Genomic DNA, 18,906 nt, shown 5'->3' on the forward strand with positions numbered 1-18,906 from the left:
ATAAATTAATTCCCTTTCTTAATTTTAATGCAGAATTGAAGTTCTTTAGTTGTAAAAGGCTGTAGCTGATATCCTTACAAATGATAATTTTCTGTGTATAAGAAACTCCATGGGGCTTCCCTGGTGGCGCAGTGGTTGAGAGTCCGCCTGCCGATGCAGGGGACACGGGTTCATGCCCCGATCCAGGAAGATCCCACATGCCGCAGAGCGGCTGGGCCCGTGAGCCATGGCCGCTGAGCCTGCGCGTCCGGAGCCTGTGCTCCGCAATGGGAGAGGCCACAGCAGTGAGAGGCCCGCGTACCGCAAAAAAAAATAAAAAGAAAGAAACTCCATGACACATAATTTGGTGAACACAAGGCATGAGTACTAGGTTTCATAGGAAGAGGCAAACCTCAAGACATTAAAAATTTAATCAGATAATCAAATATAGTCTCAGTAGGAGCCTCAACACAGTTCTTTTGTTCTCACTTTGTTCCTTGGCTCTGTTTTGAATGATCTTTATTAAGATCCTAAAACAGAAGATTTACTGTCTAATAGGAAGATCATAACAGATTTGTAATGTTTTTTGACCAGGTTAGTAATTTTCCCTAAAAATATGTTTGAATCTGTTGAAAAAGTAGCTTATTTTATAGTTCTGAGAAAGTAGTTATATTAAACACTATTGTTATTCAGGACACAATTTTTTTATTTAAACAAGTCTTAAAGTCTCAAATAATCAATGGCAAGGCAATAAAAACTTTTTATTAAGATTTTCTTTATATTAAAGTAAACCACATTAAAGTAATGGAATTTGACCTGTATACAAAATCGTGGTTGTTTAAGATGTGGATTATCAGAGGGAGTAAATTAAACTTTATAGCATTGTTATGCTAGTCCACATAATTATTCTGGTGTGTAAGGAATCATAGTGATTTTAAAGTGATTTCTCCTGAACCATCTGATTCTTGGTCACATGAACCATAATGAGAGACAATTCTTTTGTTTTAATTTTAATTTTTTATTAAAGTATAGTTGATTTACAATATTTTAGGTGTGCGGCAAAGTGATTCAGTTATACATATATATATGTATTCTTTTTCAGATTCTTTTCCATTATAGGTTATTGCAAGATATTGAATATAGCTCCCTCCGCTATACTGTAGGTCCTTGTTGTTTATCTATTTTATATATAGTAATGTGTATCTGTTCATCTCAAGTTCCAAATTTATCCCCCTGTCCTTCCCCTCTGATAACCTAAGTTTCCATTCTGTGTCTGTGAGTCTATTTCTGTTTTGTAAATAAGTTCATTTGTATCATTTTTTTTAGATTCCACATATAAGTGATATCATATGATATTTGGAGAGACAACTCTTTTTGTTGATTTTATAAATGCCACATTTTCCTTGGGTAGTATATACCATTTTACAGTTTCTAGTACACACAGAACATATGAAATCCTGGGAATATTTAAAAATTCTTATCTTGGATATTTAGACACTATCTGTAGATCACCACTAAAATTATTGTGGTTAAAATAATGTCTGAAAATATGTGCATTTGTTTTTTTAATACCTCTCCTACTAGTTATAATACAGTTTTGCTATTGAAGTTGCCTGTAATCGTTTCCTAGGGCTACTGTCACTAAATATCATAAACTGGGCGGTCTAAAACAACGTAAATTTATTTTCTCACAGTTCAGGAGGCCAGAAACCTTAAAATCAAGGTGTTGGCAGGACCATGATCCCTCTGAGGCTGCTAGGGAGGCTCCTTCTTTGGCGTTCGTGGCTTGTGAGCATAGCTTCAGTTGCCTCCGTCTTCACATGGTGTTCCCCTATGTGTCTCTGTGTCTTCTCTCCTTTTCTTATGAGGATACCAGTCATATTGGATTAAGGGCCCACCCTACTCCAGTATAACCTTATTTTAACTAATTAAATCTTCAATGACCCTGTTTCCAAAGGTCATAATCTGAGGTACTGGAGATTAGGACTTTAACATATCTTTTTGGGTGACACAGTTCAGCTGATAATGGTACCTAAAGCTGATGGTCTTCTTATCGTTTACAAATAATGGCTTTTTAAATAGAGTTATTTAGATTTGAATGAGATAAATTTATCAGGTCATCAATACTTTTGTAAAAGATAGTAGAACTGAGACTTCCCTTGTGGCACAGTGGTTAAGAATCCACCTGCCAATGCAGGGGACACGGGTTCTATCCCTGGTCCAGGAAGATCCCACATGCTGTGGAGCAACTAAGCCCACGTGCCACAACTACTGAGCCTGCGCTCTAGAGCCCACGCACCACAACTACTGAAGCCCGTGCGCCGTAGAGCCCACGGCGCAACTACTGAAGCCCGTGTGCCACAGGTACTGAAGCCTGCGTGCCTAGAGCCCGTGCTCCACAACAAGAGAAGCCACCGCAGTGAGAAGCCCGCACACCACAACAAAGGGTAGCCCCTGCTCCCCGCAACTAGAGAAAGCCTGTGTGCAGCAATGAAGACCCAATGCAGCCATAAATAAATAAATTTTTTTTTAAGTGTGGATTTTCCCTGAAAACATTAGGAAATTAGTTTTATTTTATATTTAATAAGAGTAACTGCTAAAATCTCCATCTTCCAAAGCAGTTAGTCTTCAGAGACAAAATGTTGTGGTACTCCACTAGTACACTGTGGTTTATACTTAAACTATATATTGTATGGTTATCTTCAGAGAGTTCAGAGTGCCTTGAACTCAGTGAGGCCCCTGAAATGGTAGAAATGAACTTAAGGTTATTTTACCAATTTTTTTGTTTGAGAAACTCATATTCAGAGAAGATAAATGTTTTCCTCAAGGACATTCATTAAGTGAGAAGGAAGATTGTGATTTAACCTAAGGATTCTGTGTCTTAATCCAGAATTCTTTCAAGGCATGAATTATTCATATATATATTTTTTGGAGGGAAAGGCATATCTCTAATAGTTAAAAGATTTTCTTACACAAGCAGACAACGCTTGAATTAAAATTTCTACCCTGCTGTTAAATTGACATCTAATCCATAACCCAGCTCATCTTGAAGCCAAGAGAATCGTATTATCAAGTGAATGGATATTTATTTGCAGTACTCTGTCTGATCAGGTTAACCTTGCTTATGGTGTTGCCATATAGATGTGGCAGGGTAAATTGCACTATGGGCATCTGCTCTGGGGTATATAGTCTTGTTTTTCTGGTTGCCATTCTTCCAAGAAAGATATACTGAATCTGGAAAAGGTCTAGAGACTGACAACTATAGTGTTCAGGGAAGAGGGTCGAGTACAGTTCATTTTAGAACATAGGTTTAAAAAATTAGATTGTATCATTCCGCAAAAGTGAAGTTGGATTGAGAAAAGGAGATGGGGGATAAAAGCATGGTTGAAAGAGAAGGTGAAGGAAGCTAGCATTTGACTGTCAGGTTAACTGTGTTGGGTGATTTAAAGACTTTAGTCTGTTAAGTCTTGGTATACTTTTATATGCCAAGTCTATAAACCTTAGTGTCTTTCAGGTAGGGTACGTGAGAGAAAGTGGATTACTTATATTGGTATTTTTATTGACTCCTAGTTTGTAAATTAGTTATTATTAAAAAATTAGACATCTTATTAGGAAATACTCTAATGAAAATGGTGTTAAATATCTTGAGTCTTTATATATGTTTTTTATTAATTCATTTTGTGTACTGTTTCCTAAGGAGTTTTTACTAGTTGAAAGGCTTCATTTTGCTTTCTCTAAATGTACATCCTTGTTCTTAAAAAACTTAGTTTAGGGCTTCCCTGGTGGCGCAGTGGTTGAGAGTCCGCCTGCTGATGCAGGGGACATGGGTTCGTTCCCCGGTCTGGGAAGATCCCACATGCTGCGGAGCGGCTGGGCCCGTGAGCCATGGCCGCTGAGCCTGTGCATCCGGAGCCTGTGCTCCGCAACAGGAGAGGCCACAACAGTGAGAGGCCCGCGTATCACACACACAAAAAAAAACTTAGTTTAGGTTTCACCGTATTAGTGACTGGGAATGACTTGGCTGTGGTAATGCCTCACTTAGACTAGAATAAATGATAGGTCTAGAAGGAAAATCTTTTTTACTTTGTTTAGCATCCTTCAAATTTGGTACCTTTCTAGATAGAATTTGAGGAAACTATAATCCAATAAAAAAAATTAAAAGGCACTTGGAACCTTTTGTACTTTCTTATGTAAATACAGTTCTTTACTTTAATGGCTTCATTACCAGGAGTTGTTTTCTTAACTGTTAAAAAGCAATCAGAAAATTTTTCCTTTTGAGTTAGAAAATAAGATCACAATAGAAATTTGATATTGTTTCTTCCTGCCCACTTTCCTACTCTGAGAATTACCATAATTAGTGTCTTAAAAGTACAGATTCATTCTGAAAAATAGTTCTATCACCAAATATTCGGCTTTTCCAACCTGAAGTTAAAGTCAAATCTCTACTTAAAGGGGTTTATTTTTTCTGGAGTCTATCAAATATGCAGGTAACAAATATATTTATGTTTATTCCACAGCCATGTTCAAAAAATTGACCTTCTTCCTCTGTGCAACATCTTTTGTATCTCTAGGCAACAGGAAAGGATAAATTCACAGAGGGAAGAGATAGAAAGACAACGAAAAATGTTAGCAAAGCGGAAACCTCCTGCCATGGGACAGGCCCCTCCAGCAACCAATGAGCAGAAACAGCGGAAAAGCAAAACCAACGGAGCTGAGAATGAAACGTATGTTCTTTATTAATGTGAACTGAGATACCATATTCTTCCCTGAGATACAAACCTCCTATTGAGTGCCACTGGAAAAAGTGATAGATGGTGGAGATTTCTAGAGCTTAAATTTTCTTTTTAGTTACATTAATAGATTTGCTCAACTCATATAAAAGCCATCTAAAATTAACTCATTTTCTTAGTCATGATCTTATTTATATAAGGAGTTTCATATGAGAGGGAGAAAAAATGTCATTTAACTTGATGTCATGATCTTTGGCCACTCTTATAACAAATGTGAAGTCATTAGGTATTCAAATGATATAATTGCTTACATGTGGTTCCAGGTTATGGTATGTTGGCTTCATCTTATGGCGATTACCTGACTATTTCAGACTGAAGAATGCACAACTGAAGAATGCTATTCAGTAGTCTAAAGAACACTAGTTAACACTCACAAATTCAGGTGTAACCTAAGAAAAAAATAGGTATTATTTTAGGAAAAGGACATTTTCCCAGTAAACCAAATCTTGACATTCCCAGTACTTTTTCCTGTTCTGGCAACCTAAGGAAAACACCAGTATCTTCAATTGCAGTGTAGTCATCTATTTCACTGCCAGTCAACAATTATTCCATAGCTACCATGAATACGAGGAGTAGAATATTCAGAGTACAAATGCCTTCCTTTTTCACTCCAGCCCCATGTCAGATTTCCCTAATTGATTTTTGAATTCTTGACCACTAAGAGAATCTTCCTCTAGGACAGGAGTTGGCAAGCTTTTTCTCTGATGGGCCAGGTAATAAACACTTAAGGCTTTGCGCACTAGAGGGTCTCTGTTGCAGCTACTCAACTCTACTGTTACAGCTTGAAAGCAGCCATAGACAGTACATAAGTGAATGGATGTGGCTGTGTTCCAGTAAAACTTTATTTCTAGAAATAGACTGTGAGCTGAACGGCCCACAGATTGTAGTTTGCCAACTAGGCAGGACTGTTAAACAGTTAGAATTGGTACAGGAAGTAAAACCTATATATTACTTACCTGTTTAAAATATTTCTTATGCATACCCTGAAGACATTTAAACCATCACCTCTGTCTTCAAGAGGCTTTCCAATTAAAAAGGAAAAAAAGATCTACAAATAATGGTGTAGAAAATCTCTACAGAATTGATGGTAGCCATGAAGTCATTTCCTGAATTGGATATTTGAATGTTTGAAATTTAAAATATATTTTTTCATAGAAACAGTCATTGGTATTGTAATCATTATTTCCATAGTGGCTACGTTGGTTTTTCAAGGGAAAAAGAAATTTTGTAAAGCTGTCATTGTGGGATTTAAAGATAGCTACAAATAAGAGATAATGATATTATATAATTTATTGACTAATATGTCTTTTGCCATTAATGTTTTCATATTAGTTCACAAAAACATATTAACCCATAATCCACCTCAAGTATAATAATACTATATTACACCATTGTTAAAAGTTCATGACATCCCAGAAATGTATCTTTCTTCATTCCAGTGAGAAAGATGGCTTAACACCAGTCCTCACCCCATACATACCTGATGTATTGGGGAGCCTTTTCCTTGACATTAATTTAGTAAGTCTGTGTTAAATGCTTATTATATATTCGGCCCTGTTCTGGACTGGGGTACAGAGCTGAAGGATACAGCCCAGTCTTAGGAGCTCACAGTTTATCTAGGGGAAATGAACAGATGAATAAACTAGTAATTAAGTGTTGTGATAAAGGTATACACAGTGAATAAGTTTGGAAAACATCTTCACTTCACAAATATTTTAAAAACTAGATTCTAAGTAAAAAATATTTCCTTTCGAAAAGTCCAAGTAGGAGCCCAGATTCGAAGAATTCTTCAGGCAAATGTTGTACACGTTAATCTGATTATTGTCTTCTTTCATGACTCCTATATTTATTGTGTAGGGACTCTCCTTCCAGTGTTACTTGAAAATTATTTCATGCTAGTGCATAAAACCATTGGCTTAGGAGTAATAAAGTAGGCATAGGTTGTTTTTTTGCCATAGAATAATAATTAGAATTCAGTCTAGGCCAGTAGTGTGTCAGTAAGCAGTTGCCATCTGGAGTCCTGTGTAAAATCCAAGCTGGAAGGCCTTTGGTCTAGTCTTTAATAATTAGAGTATCTGTGACTTGGCTCATTCCTTTGGCCAGAAGCCAAAAACATCCTCTAGAGTCTTGGAGTGAGTTACATTGTCCTTTCCTGGCATTGAACCTATTTCAGGCAGAGAGAATTCTAAGCTCTGATTTTCCATTCCTCCCTTTTTTACTGGTGTGATATGGAGTAATAGATGTAAGTTTTTCTGCAGCTGTGAAATGATAGGTGTAACTGCCCTAATGGTTGTATTTTTTCTTGCTCTTTTTTTTTTTTTTTTTTTTTTTTGCGGTACGTGGGCCTCTCACTGTTGTGGTCTCTCCCGTTGTGGAGCACAGGCTCTGGACACGCAGGCTCAGTGGCAATGGCTCACGGGCCCAGCCGCTTCGCAGCATGTGGGATCTTCCCGGACCGGGGCACGAACCCACGTCCCCTGCGTCAGCAGGCGGGCTCTCAACCACTGCGCCACCAGGGAAGCCCTTTTCTTGCTCTTTTTATCTTCTTTTAGTCAGACCTCAGAGACACTATTTTGTAGCCCTTCCTGGTTAATAGGATAGCTGTTTCTTCTTTCTCCTGCTCTTTAGAATATATCTAAACAGTGACACCTAAAACTTTGAAGTATATGTGTGTGCTTCTAGAATGTGAAGAGGGTGAAGATGGAGGAGTAAGATATCACTTCTTACATGCTCATTCTTGAGATAGGAGGATGCGATCAGGGTAGGTGGAACATGAAATGAGTGATTACCCATCAAGTAAGCCCTTTGAGAACTGTGTTAAATAGCATTTTACAAATTATAGATTCCTTTCATATTCTCATTTAAATAGTCACAACAGCTTTTTTAGATAGGTATCATTACTTACTGCGTTTTTAGGAAATTGAGGTTAAAGTTGCTTGCCCAAGTTCACATGGCCCGAGTTGGGCTTTGAACCCTAGTCCTTAGACTCCAGATCCTGGACTGTGTCCTCTAGGTTCTTCTCCTTGTATCAAAGTCCAAGAGTTATCAAAAATAATCAAATACGTTGGCTTATTAACATCCCCTTTATAAAAACTTTTAGACATATAATTTGGCTACCTCTCCTAATGGATTTTTTCTGAGTATGGTATGGGACAAAACTCATTTCATAAGTAATGTGAAAATTTAGCTTATTTATTTTTCTCATTTTTTTTAATAAATTAGACTTCTGGCTTTGAAGTCCTTCCTTCACATCACGTCTGATAAATCACAGAAGTTTTCTCTTGTCAAAGGACTGCAAGATAATCTATCTTTTGGTCATTTTAACTAAGAGACTTAACATACGGTATAGCATGCTTTGGCATTTCTCTTTAAATAGGCACACTGTGATTTCAAACAATTTCCTGAAATTTTTATCATTATTTTCCAGGTTAACATTAGCAGAATACCACGAACAAGAAGAAATCTTTAAACTCAGATTGGGTCATCTTAAAAAGGTAAGTGTAATGAGAAAATATGTCTGGAGAAATGCAATTTTTAGTTTACATTTGGTGTTGAAGCTCTTCGGACATTTGGGCAAATTAATAGCTTTACATACCTGTGGAGATCTTCAGTAGTTGCTCTGTCACACCTGTATTCTAGTGGTGGAGTTCATATCTTTCAAGTTGCAAGTCAACTCCAACCACCTGGTGAGAGTGCCTTTTCCATCAGTGATGTACCAGTACTTAATTCTGTATACCTCATTCGGCTCCACAAGTGATTATGTTTTTAGTAAAAATTAAATATAAAATAAGAGCAGATGGTTCTAAAATTGATATTTAAATTATTGTGATGTTTTAAATCACATAGCAGCTTTTATCTCTTGCTAAACTGGCTAAGAAGAGAAAGTCTTGCACCAACCATATTGAAACACAAAGGCATCTACACAGAATTTGTTATTGACAGTGTTCATGGAGGTATCTTAGATGTAGGTCGCTCATCTCTTAAATTCAGCAGCCTGTGGGCTTCCCTGGTGGCGCAGTGGTTGAGGGTCCGCCTGCCGATGCAGGGGAACGGGTTTGTGCCCCGGTCCGGGAGGATCCCACATGCCGCGGAGCGGCTGGGCCCATGAGCCATGGCCACTGGGCCTGCACGTCCGGAGCCTGTGCTCTGCAGCGGGAGAGGCCACAGCAGTGAGAGGCCTGCGTACCGCAAAAAAAAAAAAAAAAAAAAAAAAAAAACAGCAGCCTGTACTTTTTTGGTAGCTTTTTTGGTGGATGCTGCTTATTCTGAAGATGATAAGTAAGTGTCTAATAAATTGCTATTGGTGTGTGTTTGTTGTCTCCTCCTTCCCTTTCTCAGATCCTGTTAAATCAGTGGAACTTAAGGCACCAAGTATAATCCCTCCTTACAGAACAGAACCAGATAGAGAACGTGATTTTTGTTTTTTAAAAAAGAAAAAAAAAAGATTGCACACCTTATATGTATACACACAAAATATTTCTGGAAACTTACACAAGAAACTTAACAGTGATTATATCTGACAAGTTGGCATGGAGGTGGACAGAAGACTTTCACTTTTCCTGCTGTACTTCTATGATTTGAATTTTATTTACTGTTTTGCTGTGGGCGCTTTTTTTTTTGTTTTGTTTTGCTTTTTGTTTTTTTTGTTTTTTTGTTTTTTTTGTGGTACGCGGGCCTCTCACTGCTGTGGCCTCTCCCATTGCGGAGCACAGGCTCCGGACGCGCAGGCCCAGCGGCCACGGCTCACGGGCCCAGCCGCTTCGCGGCATGCGGGATCCTCCCAGACCGGGGCACGAACCCGTGTTGTGGGCGCGTTTTTATGATTAAAATTCTAGTTCTTAAAAATACCTTTTTCAGTGTAAAACATCTTAGCTTTTCATAAGAGAAATGTCTGCTTTTGTTTTTGAAAGGAGATTCTGAAACGGTAAAGTTTCCTGTGTTCCGAGCTGATTCTTTCTTTTTCACTTTAGGAGGAAGCAGAGATCCAGGCAGAGCTGGAAAGGCTAGAAAGGGTTAGAAATCTACATATCAGGGAACTAAAAAGGATACATAATGAAGATAATTCACAGTAAGCAACTTGGGAGTATGTTGGGTTGGAGATTGCTGAGCACTTTCTGACATGAATGGTCTAGAATGATGTTTTTGCTTAATGTAAATTTGGTAAACCATTCCACTGTGTATTTAGCTCTGTTGTGGGTGTAATACAGTTTTATGAATAAAATTTTGATATGCGTTAGTTTAAATGCATATAAATATGTTAGGTTTATATAGTAAGTATACATCTATACATATATTATAGCATTTTTACACAAGTAGAGGTCACTAAAACAATACAACTTTGTAGTCGCAAATGGTTTAGATACACTGTGTATTCAGATTTACCCTCAGAGCCTTACTAAAGGGAAGCATGGGATGACAATGTGGTGTTGTGGAAAGATTACTGGGTTGAGATGACACTCGGTTTCTGAATGACCTTTATGGGCCATTTAAGTGTTGAGATTTTTAAGAAAGACCCTCTTAAGTTCAGCACATGAATTATAGATAAATGCCCATCTTTGTTTGTAAGTCATTTAAGGAACTGAAACTGAAAAGTAGATTGCAAGTGGGAAATGGCTTCTAACCATAATCCTTTCTTTTCCCACATTTTTCTGACTCTGAAACATGGGGGTTTTAGCATGGCTACAGCTTGTGTATTTTTGTTTGACCAGAGTGAGCCATGGACTTTGCTTTCTGTAAAGTGGCAAGCAATAGCAGCTACCATTACTGCACACTCTCTGTGTCAGGCTGAGTGCTAAGTGTCCCTGTGTTCTATCACTTAATTGTCACAATAGTCTAATGAGGTAGGTCATCTTCAATACATAGATCTGGAAACTGGCTTAGACAAATTAAGTTAACTTGTCCAGGGACTAGTGTGACCAAACAAAGAGTTGAAATGTGGATCTGACTCCACAGCTAACTCCCATACAGTAATATCACCTCTCTCCACAGGCATGCCACTGTCTCAAAATAAAAATAAAGTAATTTCAGGAATATTAGTGGGGCTGATGAGGAACTAGGTAGAAATACTCTAAAAGTTATTTTTGCCAGAATCTCTCATTTCTTTGTCTTATTGTTAGAAGTGGAATCCTGTATGGGGAAAACAGTTATATCATGAAGACTTAAAGAGAGAAAATGAATGCACATAGAACATGTGACTCACTTTATAATGAAATCTGTTTTTAAGGCCGTGTAAACTATCTTGGAATTTTATTGTATGTAGTTGTGGAATGGTGGGAACGAGTGGTCCTTGAATGGTTTGGAGGACCCGAGTGGCACAGTTTGAAAACCCCTGATCTAGTGTTATCTCCTCCCCGCCGCCCTCCACCCTTACAGCAGGGCAGAAAGGGAGGGAAGTCAACAAAGGTCACTAGTCTAATTGTGGCTGTGCTGAGACTGGCACCTGTGTCTCATGACTCCGCAGCTAATGCTGTTCGTTGTAATTATGCTGTCTCTTTGAACTATAGAACTTATTTTAGGCTCAGAATTAGCTATATTGTGATGATTGCCAAACTCTTGGCAGCATCTGTAATCATGTGTATAACATGTTAGATATTCTGGAAATTTTGCAAACATGGAAAATTGTGTAGTCCTTGACCTCAGGATGTTGTTATATATCTCCTGTTTCCACAGATTTAAAGATCATCCAACGCTAAATGACAGATATTTGTTGTTACATCTTTTGGGTAGAGGAGGTTTCAGTGAAGTTTACAAGGTAAGTATGAGGAACTGCGTACAGGGACTGAGGGTTAAATTATTGGTTATTACAAACTTGGAGATCATTTAGAATAGTGATATAACTCTGGGTTGATATCTATTGGTTGAAATTCCCAAAACTTTTAAGAACCTGTATCTTTGGGAGAACTACTTCCAGTAAACTTGTTGACTAAAGCAGGCTTCAATATTTTACCCTGTTTTCAAGTTTGAAAAGTAAATAATTACAGATTTAAAAAAAATAAAACAAGAAGGGAAAACAACACTCATTTCTGGATAATAGAATCTTTCTGCCTCATCTGTATTTGTTAGAGATGAGTGTTATTTTTATTCTCATAAGTTTTTGTTTTGTTTTTACAAAATGGATGTGTTAAAAAGTTAATTCTTTGAAAACCTGTTTTTTGCTTTTAAAATGTTCTCATCTTCTAAGTCAGAGTGTTTAGTAGCACTGGTGTTCTGAAGGATTGTCCTGGCTTAGAGTACTTCAGTTGGGCCAGCAAAGAACAGGCTACTAATACTGAGCCTCCAGTTGATTTTCCCTAAATGAGGAATTTGGCCTGTTTTAAACATAGTTGTAGATATATAACATGTTCACCAGTCACAGCCTCCTTAAATTTCTCTAGATGTTTCTGGCACCTGGCTTTTAAATGCTGAATTGGTTTATTAAGTGGTCTTTACTGCATGACCCTGGAAATTCTCTCTTTTCTAAGGTGTAGCTTTCACTGTTAATGATTTATATTATGCCCATATGAATTTTTATATAAGAAATCTTTTGAGTAAAAAGTTTTTATTTCAGATAAAAACTAGTTCTACTGTTTTCCCTTTTTTTAATGTTAATTTTTTCTTGTGATGATGTATACACAAATTTGCCATTTTAACCATTTTTAAGTGTATAATTCAGTGGCATTAAGTACATTCACAATGTTGTGAATGTTCCAGAACTATAATAATATTTCTAGTGTACTGCTGGGTTTGATTTTCTAATATTTTGCTCATATTTTTAATCTGTGATCATAAGTAGGACTGGCTTATAGTTGTCTTTTATGTGCAAGCAGCATTGTCTAGCTTTGATGTCATAGTTATTATCCTAGAATGAGTTGTGAAATTACTCTTTTCCCATGTCTGGAATGCTTTGCATTACATGTTGGCTACTTGAAAGTTTGTTAGAGCTAAATCATAAAATCACCTGGGTAGGTGTCATTTTAGAGGAAAACTATTTGACAACTTTTTCAATTCCTTCTACAAATATCGAGCTATTCAGATTTTTTCCCCCTCCTTAAGTCGGTTTTGGTAATTCATTTTTTTCTGAAAAATCATCCTATTTCATCTTGATTTAAAAATATCATGCATACCTTAGTTATTTCTCTTCTCTTATGAAATGTTTATTTTTGTATCTCTTGACTGATAGGCCAGAGATTAGTCAATGTTTCTTTTTTCCTCTGGAAATTAACTTTTTATTTTTGTTGATCGGATCTACTATTTGATTTGTTGTCTATTTCATTAACTTCTGCTTTCAAACCCTCCTTCTTTTTTTCTGCTTTCTTTGTTTTCATTCTTAAGTCATATACTTAGTTTATGTTTTATTTTTGGTAACTTTTTTGATTGTGATAAAGAACACATAGCATAAAATTTACCAATTTAACTTTTTTTAAGTGTATAGTTCAGTAGTAGTAGGTATATTCATGTTGTTGTGAAACAGATCTCCAGAACTTTTTCATCTTGCAGAACTGAAGTTCTACCCACTAATCAACAGCTCTCCTTTTCCTTCTCTCCCCAGCTGCTGGTAACCACAATTCTGCTTTCTGTTTTTATTAATTTGATTACTTCTAGTTAACTCATACGAGTGAAATCACACAGTGTCTGTCTTTTTGTGACTGGTTTATTTCACTTAGCATAATGTTCTCAAAGTTCATCCATGTTGAAGCATGTGACAAGATTTTCTTCTTTTTAAGGCTGAATAACCCTCAATTGTATGTATATACTTCATTTTCTTTATCCATTCATCTGTCAGTGGACATTTGGGTTGCTTCCTCCTCTGGTCTGTTGTGAATAGTGCTGCTTTGAACATGCATATGCAAATATCTCTTTGAGACCCTGCTTTCAGTTCTTTTGGCTATATTCCCAGAAGTGGGACTATTCCTTTTTTAAAATCATCAAAATTGGTTCTTGGGGCTTCCCAGTTACTTGTTAGTGATTTCTTCATATTTTTTCCTAATGTATTCTTCAGACATTTTAACACTTCTGAAATCTAAATGCTTCTTACGACGATGTGTTCATTAATGTAGTTATTCTTTTGCTGTTCTCCACTCTCCAAAAGCCCTTCTTAGATTAGTGGTGGATCACAGTGCCTTGGATTCAGAAATAGGGTTTGGTAATTGGAGAAAATGACACTTGTAGTTCATTAGTGCTCTTACAAATTAGGTGGTATTTAATCTGGCTTTTAATAGCTTGAAATGATTCTCTCTTATAGCCATGATGGACACATGCATACAGGTGGACTTCATTCAGACTCTGTAAGAAAAATAGAGTTCAAAAGTTTCCATTTCTGTGAAATAAGATATTCTGTTTGAATTGAATGGTTTTTATATTTAAAAAATACTGGTTTAAATTTGGTATAAATTAGAAGTTTCTTTTATAATCAGGCCTCTCTTGTATCCTGTGCTTTCTTAGAGGTAGCTTACATCTTAAAAGATCTGTAGAACGGTAATCACCGCTATTCATGGACTGTATATCCTGTGCCTGTTGCCTTCATCTGTTCAAACATTTGTGGAAACTGGCAAATAGGTGGTAATAGTGTTGAAACTGGAGTAGTAAGTTTTTAATCTGAACTTTAAAACCTAGGAAGAACTATTCATTCTAAAAGAGTTCCTCAGTAAATTCGTTTGTATTGGGGAAATCTATTGTAAAATGCTACTTACTTTTTTCCAAATTGTGATTTACACGAGGCATCTTCGAAAATCTATCCGTTACCTTTTTTCACCCCATAATATAGCACTACCTAGCTGATGTGGAACTTGCCAGCAGTGGTGGTCTTTGGGGAAAGCATGTCCCTTTCTTTGGACAGTGCTGGAGAAGCAATTTGGTGTGACTAACTTCAGACATTGTTGCGATCCAAAATTGCTTTTTATTTATCTAGTATGTAGGGGTGGGATTAAGCAAATTTAGCAAAGAGGTGTATCCTGGGGGATTCTTTCTCAAGGAGGCAGATAGTCTATGTCCCTAGTATTTCAAAAGTGGCAGGACCTCTGAACCTAAAACTGCTCTAAAAATAAAGCCTATTAAAAAATCTTAAAAAAAAAGTGGCAGGACTTACTGTTGAAGAACGTCAGGTCCCAGTGTCAGCTGAGGGATGAGAGCCAGCGGAGGGAAGAAAGGTCCCAAATAAGGTAGATGATGTCCAGAAAGAGAACTGTTTAGAAGTGACTATTAGGCATGGGCTGTCTTTCTGTTTGTGGTGTATGCTTGGTTTTATTGTCTAAACCCCTTGGTGCCAGTGCGTCTGGAGACTTCTAAATTATCTGATCACAAGTTTCAAGAAAGATGATTGCAACTCTGAAACAAGTGTGTGTTGTGTTGTCTACTGCTGTTGTTATTTAATAATGCATTTTGGACTTTGAGTATGTTGGTCTGTTAAACAGAAGCTTCAAGTCAGTTGCCTGTAATTCCTGTTAGCATTATACAGAATATAATTTATTCCTTTTCTTTATAGGCATTTGATCTAACAGAACAAAGATATGTAGCTGTGAAAATTCACCAGTTAAATAAAAACTGGAGAGATGAGAAAAAGGAGAATTACCACAAGTAAGTGATATTAGAGTGTCTGATTTTTCAAAATTTAGTAATAATAGCTGTAGTTTGAGCACTGTGTTAAGAGCTTTACATGCATTGTTGTCGTTGTTTCATTTAATCCTCATAACTGTCCTAGGAGAGTGGATAAATTTTCCATCTTACTGCTAAGGAAACTGATACTTAAAGAATTTGAGTAACAGTTAAGAAATGGCTGAGCTGGTATTTAAATCTAGACTTTCCTTAATCCAAAGCCAGTGGGTTTAACCATCCCCTTCCATTGCGCATCTAAAATTAGCTATAATAAACAAGTAAAGCCTCAGAAATTATTGTTGCTTGTCTGTAGAAACCAGATGTGAGAGTGTTCTTCAGTGGTCTAGGGACCCTGGGGAGCTTCGGGTGGGGCTTTGTCTGCTGCTTCATTCACCTCGTCGTAAAGGAGACAATGCGGGGCACCTGGTGTGCCTCGGTGGTACTTGTTTGACTTGTTCAGGCCCTCAGTGCTGAGCTCACCTTCCCCATCATAGTTTGCCCGTCTCAAAGTTCTTGGTCTAAAGCGTCCAGCTTGCTGTGCTTTCCCCTCTTCAGAATGCCACTCATGGTGGCCCTCATCTGTGCTTGGGGTACGGGGTGAGAGGGTGACTCTTTAGAATGAATAGTTATTACATGAGCGGGTGTGAATGTCTTTGTTCCACTGATGTCAGGCCTTGCCTGTCTCTCCTCTGAGCTTCAGAACATTGGAGTTCATGGCTCACTTGCTTTGGAGGCCATGCAGACTTAATTTGCTGTTAGGATCCCCACTGGGTTTAATATTGTTTCCTTGTTATAGGTACAAGTACTACATTAGACATGTCCTACCCATGAAAGGAGGAAACAGCCCCTTTTGATATAAAGCAGTCTACCTCCTTTCTATAAAAGCAGTTTTGTTTTTTTTCCTATAAATAGTACTTTGGAGGGAAAAAGGCAGTGGATTTTAGCCAACTTTTAGTTAGCTTCTAAGTCTCAGTGTAAAAATAAAACATGTCTACATCATCAACCCATTCTTCAGGCATGGAGCAAGGCAACTCCTGCTCTATACTTACTGTTCATCAGGGACCCAAGACCTCTTGCTGTTCCATGCAGATTGGCAGTGGCGTTCAGCACTCGGGGAGAGAAGGTTCCTGTGGCATTAAGAGAAATAGGGCTTAGCAGAGGTAGGAGAATGGATGATGTGTGCTCTGTGCATGGCACCCCTCATGCGTCCCTTATGTGAGAGGCAGCTGCAGTCCAGATGCTTCTGAGGAGCAGTTACATTATTATAAGTACATTCCAGGCATTTGACATGCAGGGACGAATAGCACGCGGCAGCGAATGCCAGGGAGCACTTGAGAGAAGGAAACCACATGTTATTCTGACCAGTTAGGAAAATAGTGAGAAATGTCCTCATTATATTGAGACTCAGAGTACCTAAGGGTATAGGAACAGTTCCTGCATCTCTTTCAAAATACCCTTCAGCTATCCTCGGAGCCTGTTCTCTAGCTTGTGTGCACTGCCCACTCCAAACCAGCTGACTCTACGAGGGGACAACCTTGGTCAACCTTGAGGAAGTAGTTCCTGTGCAGAGACTTACACAGATTTTACCTAGTCTCAGTATCCAGCTTTCAGGCTGATCTTAAAGAGAACGCTGGTGTCGAATACTGTAATGACTGCATGTGGGGTTGTGCTCACTGTAGCCTTTTGAAGCAGTGAGGGATTGAAGTCAGAACCATGCACCTCCTTGACACATTTGGCAAGCTGTTTTGAGTCCTGACGGGTGTAGATTGGTTCTCTTTTCACATTTGTATACCAGATGGAGTCACAGAGCAAGTGAAGGGGACAGTCTCGTTTTTCTGAGTTCTGTACCGGTTCAGCTGTGGTTCACAGTGGTGCCCTCCTATTCTTTGTTTCCTCACCAAGGCGGGAGTCATGACTCCTGAGCATCTTCTGTGGAGCCATCTGGGCAGGAGCTGTTTCCCAGTTGACAGACACACTGGGGAGGGGGTGTGCAAAGTTTTTGTGACCTCTTCATCCTTGAGAGGAAATTCTTAAAGCACTTCCACCTTTCTTTGAAAGATTTTGCTTGCTAAGTGATATGAATCATACTGATGAATTTCAGGCTACAAATAATAGTGAATTAGCAAAATGTTATTAACTCCCTTGAACTTAAATTAAGGAGGCTTATATCAGGCACCAAACAGATTTTAGAGAGTGTTTCAAAACTTCAGTGTTAAACTGAAAAGTAGTACACTTCAGTGTTGTGGAACTGAAAAGTAGTACACTTCAGTGTTGTGGTAACATTATAAAATATGAAAATGCTACTGTTACCCTGCATAGTAAGGTCTTTTGATTGCTTTTCCCTTTGTGGGGATGACTTCCAAGCCCCATCTGGAATCAGAGCATTTATTTGGGTAAAAAAGAAGGAAAAATTCAAAGAAAATAGAAGGTTGTTGTATTGTTTATTTTTGAGTTCTGTTCTATACCCCCTTTCCTCTCCTCTCCCCACAAACAGAAAGTAAACTGATTGTTTTACTTTTGCATTATTAAAGCATTAATAGGTATTACTCGATTTCTTTAACTCCCCAAAATAGCATAATAAGAACTTTATGGTATGGAAAACTTCATATAAAGCTATCCACAGAAATAATTGTATCTGAAGTAGTTAGTATACTCTTTTTTTTTTTTTTTTTGGCTGCGTTGCTATGCGCGGGCTTGCTCTAGTTGCGGCGAGCAGGGGCTACCCTTTGTTGCAGTGTGCAGGCTTTTCATTGCAGTGGCTTCTCTTGTGGGGGAGTGTGGGCTCTAGGTGCGCAAGCTTCAGTAGTTGTGGCTCGTGGCCTCTAGCGCGCAGGCTCAATAGTTGTGGCTCAGGGGCTTAGTTGCTCCGCGGCATGTGGGATCTTCCCGGACCAGGGCTTGAACCCGTGTCCCCTGCATTGGCAGGCGGATTCTCAACCACTGCACCACCAGGGAAGTCCAAAGTAGTTAGTATACTCTTGTATGATACTCTTTTCTAATTTTCTAGGATAAAATTATTGAAAGTCTAAATATAAATCCACTTAGAGTAAAAGACTAACACTTTAAAAAAAAAAAAAAGACTAACACTTTAGTGGATAAGTTTCTTCCAGCCTCCTATTTAAGTTTCTGTATTTATAGTACATTAATCCCTTGGATGCTTAGTTGAAAGTTGAACATATAAAGGACATGACAGAGCCTCTGCCTTGCCTGCTGAACCATAAGGAATGGCCTTAGAGCCTGACATGACGTTGAGGGAGTGCTTTCAGTGACACACAGAAAGTTTTCTTCTTAGTTGGCGAGGACTTTGCCACTTCCTTTGATTCATAATTTTTGCCTCCTTTATTTTCCTCTGTTTTTTATACCATGATGGAGAAATTGGTCTCTACTCTGAAATGCACAAAATCAAAAAGTTAAAAGGGCAGAGGACTATAGATTCATAGTGTGTGAGAGTAAGAAATGACTTAACGGTAATCTGTTCAGACCATAGGTTTCTAAATTTGTTTTTTTTTTTTTTTTAGAAACAGCATCACCTTTATTTTACCAAATGAAATATTACATGGAATCTTTT

General features: G+C 38.0%; 1 protein-coding gene across 4 annotated transcripts in view; it reads left to right on the forward strand.

Moving 5' to 3' along the window:
• TLK2 (tousled like kinase 2) overlaps nt 1-18,906 on the forward strand; it is a gene marked incomplete at both ends in the record, with an annotated part of 107,224 nt that overhangs the window by 72,221 nt on the left and 16,097 nt on the right. For all 4 annotated transcript variants that reach the window (XM_079724597.1, XM_079724598.1, XM_079724599.1 and 1 more), the window contains 5 exons: nt 4,551-4,703; nt 8,197-8,263; nt 9,740-9,837; nt 11,439-11,520; nt 15,229-15,320. In XM_079724597.1, coding sequence (XP_079580723.1) covers nt 4,551-4,703; nt 8,197-8,263; nt 9,740-9,837; nt 11,439-11,520; nt 15,229-15,320 — 492 coding nt within the window. The remainder of the gene's footprint in view (nt 1-4,550; nt 4,704-8,196; nt 8,264-9,739; nt 9,838-11,438; nt 11,521-15,228; nt 15,321-18,906) is intronic.

The sequence above is a fragment of the Hyperoodon ampullatus genome, assembly GCF_949752795.1.
Source record: "Hyperoodon ampullatus genome assembly, chromosome: 19".
NCBI lineage: Eukaryota > Metazoa > Chordata > Mammalia > Artiodactyla > Ziphiidae > Hyperoodon > Hyperoodon ampullatus.